Below are 8351 nucleotides of genomic sequence, written 5' to 3'. Positions count from 1 at the left end.
CCTACGGGCCTGTTAATCCACAAAAACAGTAATGATGGGGGCAGGATTCAATGGACTATCTCAAAATCCATCACCAAGTATCACTCCAAGTAAGAGCACCACATGGGGTTGCTGACCAAAAAAAGTACCTACTCTTACCTGCCCTATGAGGAAGTGAAAAAAGCAGAAAACCCAGATATATTTATCTTTAGAAAGGTAGTAATCATTTTTGGGCTGCAAAGATAATACAAAGCAATGTATTTAATGGCCTACTTATTGCTACCTTTAAACAAACTTTTTTTTTTTTTTTGCAGAACTGGCTGCTTGAGTCCCATAAGACCAAGCAAGATTAATTAAATGATCAGTAGCAAAAGCTAATGGGAAAACCAAGAAAGCCCTGAGATCAGCTACAGCCCACATAATTTCTACACATCTGACAGCTAATGGTTTCATTTTTTTTTGCTATTATGTAGATTTCAATGCATTTTCCTCTTAGCTGCTGAAAAAAAATACAGAGACTAATCCTTGGCCTTCTAGAGGACACTTTGAGAACTTGGCAGCACCTTTTCTTTCCCTTTGGTTAGTGTTACCTACCCTCTTTTCCCCCAACACTACAAGGATAACCCAAGCAGTGTTGTTACGTGTTAACTCTGTTCTCAGGCTGTGCTGATTGACTGTGTAAATCCCTCCTGACTGACTTGGTCTTTTCAAATCAACTGTGAGAGACCACAGAGAAGGTCTTACAACCCTCAGATTTCATTATCCCCCTACCTGATTTCTCTCAATCCCTTGGGAGCAAGATCTAGTTTACCTATTTTTGAGTATTGCACCTTTACACTTACTCCTTTTTTCACTTTAAAAGGAGTTCAGCATCACTCATAGACAAGCAGATTTATTTTTTCTTTTAAAAATTTCCTCATCTCGTTCTGACAGCCACTCTGCCAGTTTGGCTTTGGGAGACAGAGAGAGAGAGAGAAGATCAGTGAGTAAATACTGGGATGGGTGCACATGCCTAGTCACCCCTCAGAATAATCATCTAAGGGGTCACTTTCTCAGTGAGCTTTGTTATTCTGCCTTGCTTGGACCAAAATAGCACAAACTAACTCAAATTTAGGTATTAAACCAAGCACTGGAAGCACAAGTAGACAGTACGAGTGAAGGCATACATGTTTTGGAAAGTTACTTGGCAAACCTGGAAACAGCCAATGAAGCCCAAACTGACATGGATATTTCAGATGGAGATAGCAGAAATCAAAATAAGTATGTTGAGGAATGACAAGAGAACCAAGCAGCAGCCACAAAATAGGAAAAAGTTACAACAAGGCAACATAAGTGGCTCCCAAGATTATTTAAAACCTATGGAATATGAACTCTTCCTGCCAGGTCTATAATATCTGGTCCAAAGACTTGCTGCTGCTGAGATCTGCCATTCCCTTCCACTCAAGCAAAGACTCATCCTCCAAGGATGAGGTGGTTTCCTAAGTGGGTAATTAACAGGGAGAACCTGCTCAGGCCTTTGAGAACTACTCAGACCATACTGGGAGCACAGACCAGTACCACCATTGTACTGCTCCACCAAGGAAGAGATCACTCCCAAGGGTGCAGCGGCACACCATAAAGCAGCTCCACTTTGAAATTCAACAAGACTGGATCTAGAATTCAGTACCTGTTGTGAACAGACTTCCTGGCAGGATTTTCTTGTAAACAGCTAGCAGAGGGAAAAGGGAATCCCAGATGACTGTTTTGCCCCTTTTCATACCATAAAGAGACAATTAAGAGGGAACAAAGAGGTATACAAACATTTACCTCCTTGTAGGAAAACATTTACAATGTTTGTGCTCGAAATAATCGAGCCAGATAAGGGTATTTATCCTAGAAACAACAGATAAAATAGTGATAATAAAAAAACCCCAGATAAACCTAAACCATTCAACATCCATTAAGGTTAAATAAAGTAAATAAATTCAGCCAATTGGGTATTTCCATATGGCTGGATTTCTTTAAATAGTAATGAAATCATTGCTAAAAAATCCATTGTTATTAAAATAAAAAAGTTGGCTCAGCCTACCAAAATTAGATTTGTAAGTTGCTGGTCATTCCCATAATTAAATCTGTGTCACAAATTTGCAAGAAAAATGGACACTATGACTAATGCATTTACTTGCTGCACTAGTGCTGTCAGGCTGAGTAAATCATTATGCCTGCTAAAGCAGACTAGATAAGAATTCCATACATTTTCATTAACGCGCTAAGCTTTGTGTATATGTGAGAAGCTAACTTTGCTGCTCTCTGCCAGCTTTAGGTTTGATTTGGCAGACAACGTAAATAAAAAACACTAGCCTTGATTTGATGAGCCACGTGGCTGCTCCAAAAATTGAGGTTTATTTGAACAATAGGAACCAGCTCTGTCCTCCCTGAAAGATGGTCAGATGAAAGAACAAAACCATACATACTTAGTTTGGAAAAAGGAGAGTAAGGAAATGATGGGCACCTGAAATAGGTTCCTTCCTCCAGACTGACTGATGCAGTAGGTGGATATGTGCCTGACTTCAAAATAAAAAACAAAGCTAATCCAAGACAGCATTGGAAAAAGTCTCAACCAACACCTGGATTTTCCAGCTGTCCTTTGCACTGTTTTCTCAGGAGTGCAATGGTCACAAGAGCAGAGTACCCTGAATCTTTTTTTCCCCTCTCGATTTCCTGTCACCAGAGACCTTCAGACCTTGGTTAGAGCTCTTTGTTGAAGGTGCAGCTGATGGCTGCTCCTTTAACTCTGTTCATAACCCCAAGGCACTGAGGAATCAGACAACACTGGTTCACATCACAGGGTGGATATTCTCATGGGTTTCCAAGCCCACTGTCTCAAGCAGAAAGGAGATTAATGACAGGTAGAAAGAGATTAGACAAGACTAGTCTAGTCTAGCAATGCAGAGCATTTCGTGAGGACATACTGTTCTAGACTTTAGGCCCTTTCCTCCTTCCACGAACATGGCATTATATTGTGACTGCAAACTGAATGTAGCTCTCAACCAAGCACGTCTCCACTTCAGCACAAGAACAGCCACAATAACTACAGCTTATAGAATTTTAGAGGTTGGAATAGACCTTACAGATCACCTAGTCCCAGCCCCCTGCCCTGGGCAGGGACACCTCCTCACTAGAGCAGGTTGCTCAAGGCTTCATCCAACCTGGCCTTGAACACTGCCAGGGTTGGGGCAGCCACAGCCTCCCTGGGCAACCTGGGCCAGTGTCTCACCACCCTTAGAGTAAAGAAACACTTCTATCCTAAATTTCCCCTGCTTCAATTTGAACCCAAATGACAGGTTAAGTCAAAGGAGCTGAGCCACCCAAGCAAACACCACAGAACAACCCTCAGTAGACCCATATTTAACATCCCAAGCCATCTCTTTAGCCCCTGGGTGCAAAAGTATCCTGTCCTAGGAGTGGAAGCAGCTCCCTCAGTGTTTTCTATCCAGCATGCAACCTTGCTGATAACCAACCACCCAATATTAGTAAAACAGTATCAGATTTTATTAAAATCCCATTAAGAGGAAAAACTGAAACCACTTATTATGTTCCACAATTATTGCAAACCAAACTGTTTAAACGAGGGGAGGAGATAATGATATTAACTACCCAACTCAAAGCAATCCTCTGTGGTATGAGTCTAAATATTCTCTTGGCTGAAATTTATGCAAATTGAATTCATCTATCGTTAGTTATTACTAATCTAGCTATATAAAAACACTTTTCTGTAACAATCAGTTCTTTCAAATGCTGTGTTTTAATTAGACATGGGACATTATTAAGCTAAGTCAATAAAGTACTGTAAATATGTACAGTAACATTCCATGCATTGTTTTGGCTGCATATTTGTAGGAACATGGAGTTTGGTGGAGGTTAAAAAGAATTGGTAGTTGGTATCAACTAGTTTTTGCAAATCTCTTCACCAGTGAAAATACCTCCAGATCCTTAATCTATTTCTGCTCATCAAGACATATTTAGCATTTCTACATTTTGCATATCATAATGTATTTCACTTCTCTATCATTCTAACACTATGCTGAGCCTTTTCCTGCAGACATTTTGTTCCAACACTTATTTTAACTCCTCAAGGACCATTTCCTGGTCTTAAGGGGGGAAAAAAAAAACGGGGGTGGGGAGAGGGAAGGGTAAGAGGCACAGCACATCTTTCAGCTCTTTTAAATCAGCTTATTTCACATGATCACATACAGGCACTGGCCCACAGGGCATAGTCTGAAAACAGACAACATACTGTCCTGCCTTTGTCAGGATAACAAGCCAAGTGCAGCAACCTGCCCATGTGCTACACATTGTGAGACAAGGAGCACAAGAAAAACGGCAGCCTTGGTAAGGTCAGAGCCTCCCAGATGATCTCCAGGACATGTATAAGGTTAAGGTCACGAAGCTCTATAACTACAGCTAAGTTTATCTATAGAATCATAGAATTTAGGGGTTGGAATGGACCTTACAGATCATCTAGTCCCAACCCCCTGCCCTGGGCAGGGGCAGCTCCTCACTGGATCAGATTGCTCAAGGCTCAGCCAACCTGGCTGTGAACACTGCCAGGGTTGGGGCAGCCACAGCCTCCCTGGGCAACCTGGGACAGGGTCTCACCAACCTTAGAGTAAAAAACTCCTTTCTGATGTCTAACCTAAATTTTCCCTCCTTCAATTTGTCCCCATTACCCCTTGTCCTGTCCCTGCAGCTCCTAACACAGATCCCTCTGCAGTTTCCCTGGAGCCCCTTCAGCTCCTGGAAGGTCTCCACACAACCTGCTTAGATTCACCACAAACTAAAGACATAGGAAATAGGTTCTCCACCTATAGCCAAATGCCTAAGTTAGGCACCAATACCAACTTGATGGATTTCCAAACAACCATTAGGATCTTCCAATATCTACTCAGAATCAGGGCAATTATTTTTACATTTTAGAGAATAGTTCTGACTTCAAACAAGTGTATCTATACACACCCACATGTATTTAATGCTTTGACAGTTTTTCAACAGAAAACTGACCAAGTGACCACATGCTAGTCCTAGTTCTCCACATCTGGAGCCACTCAACTAAAGGCCATGTAGACCTGCAGCACTGTGAAACTGCTAAACATCTCTGGCTACTCATTATAGCTCCTTGTCTCGTTACCCCATTGCATTTTCAGACATAAGGTTTATCCTATCAACCTCATAACTGGAGAATTTTGTAAAAGCAAAGCTTTCAGGAAACATATTTGTGATTTGTTTTCTGTCATAGAGACATATTCCCTACATAATCATGACTTTCAAACTAGAATACCACAACAAGAATTTCATAGAATCGTGGAATTTTAGGGGTTGGAATGGACCTCATAGATCATCTAGTCCCAACCCTCCATGCCAATGTGTGTATATATCTGTAATTTAATAGTCATCACTATCTTTACAATTATTTTTTTAAAAAAATCAGTAATTAGACAGAACAAAAAATCAGCTGATTGTGTGGTTTCATTCTAGCTGACCTTTGAGATTTTTGAGAAGTCTTTCCCGGGGACTTCTTTGAGAACATCTACTCTAATACTGCTCCAACATTTCCAAAGAGATCTGAAGTGAATGCAAAGCGAAATGAGGTAATTACATGTAAATGGAACTTTCCAGTGATCACAAACCAAGATCAAAATCAGAATTAGGAGTATTACACAAACTAGCTCAGCTTCTTTCACTGAGATTTCTTCCAAGAGCTACAAACAGGTACTAGAAATTAAAGTATGTCTCTGTTGCTGTACTAGGAGGCAGCACTGGAGTCAGGTGCTCTGGGGTCTAAATTCTTATTTGAAGTCAAAAGACATCTCATAACGTCAGAACTGAGGCCTTTGGGAATCCACAGAAACCTCTTGAACTGAAAGCTAAGGACAGCAGAGAAACAGGAGCTTGTGCCAAGCAGTGAGAGAAAACATCATGCACACATGGAGACTGAAGAGTTGCTCTAACATTGGGATTCCACAGTCTGAGCCCAAAAGTACCTTCTTCCCATTGGAGAGGGACATGAGAGGTGACAAAAAGTACAATTCCTTGGGGAATGGTATTTTAAAGACATGAATGGTCATCTATACCCAAAACACATCCACCCTCTTAACTTCTACTTAGCCCCTCAAAAAAGCAGCAGCACAAGGCAAAACCTCAAAATGCCATGTGAGTTTCTCTCTTGGCAGTACAGTTTTATATACTTGAACTCCAAAACTGACAGCTTTTCATTGAAAAAAAAAAGAAAATCCATAACAAAGTGAGTTATTTTGTACTTGCAGTTTTGATTTTAATTTCCTAATTTGAGCAAGATTGTCATTGATTCATTTTACACATCACAGTCCTAGTTCTGGGCACACAAGATTGGAATCACAAACATACACTTCTAACCGTGCATAAAGTTTAGTAAATAAGAACAAATTCAATCATTAGCTGCCTAAATAAATAAATCAGTCACAGTAGATGCCAACATATCAGTCTTTCATTTAATATTCATTACTGTATCTCTAAACAATATATCAGTAAAAGAAACCTATTCTTCCTTCACAAATGTATTTATTTAGTGATCTTTAGTGTCCTTTCCAAATGTTTGTAGACCATCAGGACCACAAATACTGCTTTTTCTTTTTAAAGAAACAGTTCTATTTCCAGCTGGATTGATTGCTTTCCCATCTCTATTTTAGTGTGTTCCTCAGAGACATCGAGTGGCTCCACTGACAGTAAAATATGCTAAACAAATGACAAGTCACTGAGTAAATTAGCATCTACTCTCTGATCAGCTGGGTCATGTTTTCTTTTCAAAACCCATGGCCTCTTGATAGAAAATAAGGAGTATTTGATGGGCCTTATTAGAAAAATCAATATATTGATGCCCATGTCTGAAACATCTGCATAGTAATAGATTCTGTTAACCCATTAAGGAGAAAATTAAGATATGTTTACACATTATTAATTCACCGCGAGCAGAGACAATTTATTCACGACTTTTCTCAAGAGTTTAACAGAAAAGAAATCGTAATATCTGTGTTTAATGGTGTGGTGACATAAGCTGAAAGACGTTTCAATTTTTTGCCAAGGAAAGGGCAGAATTCCACCAACGTGAAAAATACAAACACACCAATGATACTGTTCGAAATAAGATTATTAAAGCACTTGCTACAAACACTGCATTACTTACCAAAAAACTTCCAAAAGCTGAGTTAAATATAGCAGCTGCCTGAAGAGAAAAAAAAAAAAAGATAAATATCACCAATGGTAAAATAGCTCCAGTATGAGAACAAAGTGTTATTCCCCTGCCCAGTGAGCTATTAGATTCTCCAAACACACACACACAGACCATTAGGCAGTTAGCCACTGCTTAAAAAATTGCCAGTGGCCTGTAACTTATGAAGACTGATAGGTTCTAGTTTATGCATTCATAAATAATGTGCTGAAATGGACAAAAGCAGGAGGAGAAGAAAATTCTTGCCGATAGACTTCAGAGGAATACCCACAAGAGCTAAGAATGTGACACCCAAGCTGAGTGTCACTGCTTTGGCTCTAATTTGCCAGGAACATTTGCACACACTGACCTAGTAATTAGAATAAACATCATCTGATTTAACTAAAATGCTGCATTTTCATACACTTTTAACAATTTTAATGAAATATTGATCAGGCAAAGTAATTTAATTGTTCGTCATTATAAAGTATTGGCAGATTCAGAAGCCCCTGTAGTTTGATCAGTAAATTTAAAATAGGAACAACACACCCAACCAAAAATGAATCCACAATGACCCCACAGTTCTGAGCTCAAAATGTCACTACTTTTTACTCCACATTCTTCTAAAATAAGAAAATAAACAGTTTTGATAATGACTTTAGAAGTGTTCGTGCTTACCTAAATATCCAGGAAATATAAGGTAGCAGTTATTATTTCTTAATATGAACTCATTAAAATCCAGGAAGTTAAAACTTGAGTCGTGCATAGCTTCCCCCAATTACCAAGAAAGAACAGAAACTCTTGCATGGCAGCCCAGCTGATGATGAAAAGCCACACAGTAAAGGTAAGAGGAAAGGGAGGAGGGAAATCTACCATTTAGGTGCCGATTTAGAGCAGAGTCAAATTAATCACCCTGGACACCTCCAGCCACAGATTCATAACAAGTGGACACTAGTGAGTTCAGCAAGTTTGAATAAAGTCCAAAATCAGGGTAGGAGCAGTAGCTGAACCTGCCTTCTGCTCCATAAGAGGATGCAATGAAAATGAATGGGTAATGAGATCCTTGGCTCTAGAGAGCTTAGCCTTCTTATTCAAGTTCATAATTAATTCAAAGCTTTGATAATTTCATTAGATTCCTCCTCTGCTGGCC

The 8351-nt window shown here is 39.6% G+C and overlaps 1 protein-coding gene across 1 annotated transcript in view; it reads right to left on the bottom strand.

Annotated features, from left to right (window-relative positions):
• Nucleotides 1-8351, bottom strand: part of SLC10A7 (solute carrier family 10, member 7) — a gene marked incomplete at its 5' end in the record, with an annotated part of 139002 nt that overhangs the window by 89779 nt on the left and 40872 nt on the right. Inside the window, one exon of the mRNA XM_009081171.1 lies at nucleotides 7178-7216. Within this exon, the coding sequence (XP_009079419.1) occupies nucleotides 7178-7216 (39 nt within the window). The remainder of the gene's footprint in view (nucleotides 1-7177; nucleotides 7217-8351) is intronic.

The sequence above is a fragment of the Acanthisitta chloris genome, unplaced genomic scaffold (genome assembly GCF_000695815.1).
Source record: "Acanthisitta chloris isolate BGI_N310 unplaced genomic scaffold, ASM69581v1 scaffold6218, whole genome shotgun sequence".
NCBI classification, from domain to species: Eukaryota; Metazoa; Chordata; class Aves; order Passeriformes; family Acanthisittidae; genus Acanthisitta; species Acanthisitta chloris.
This window is presented reverse-complemented; position numbering and strand designations above follow the sequence as displayed.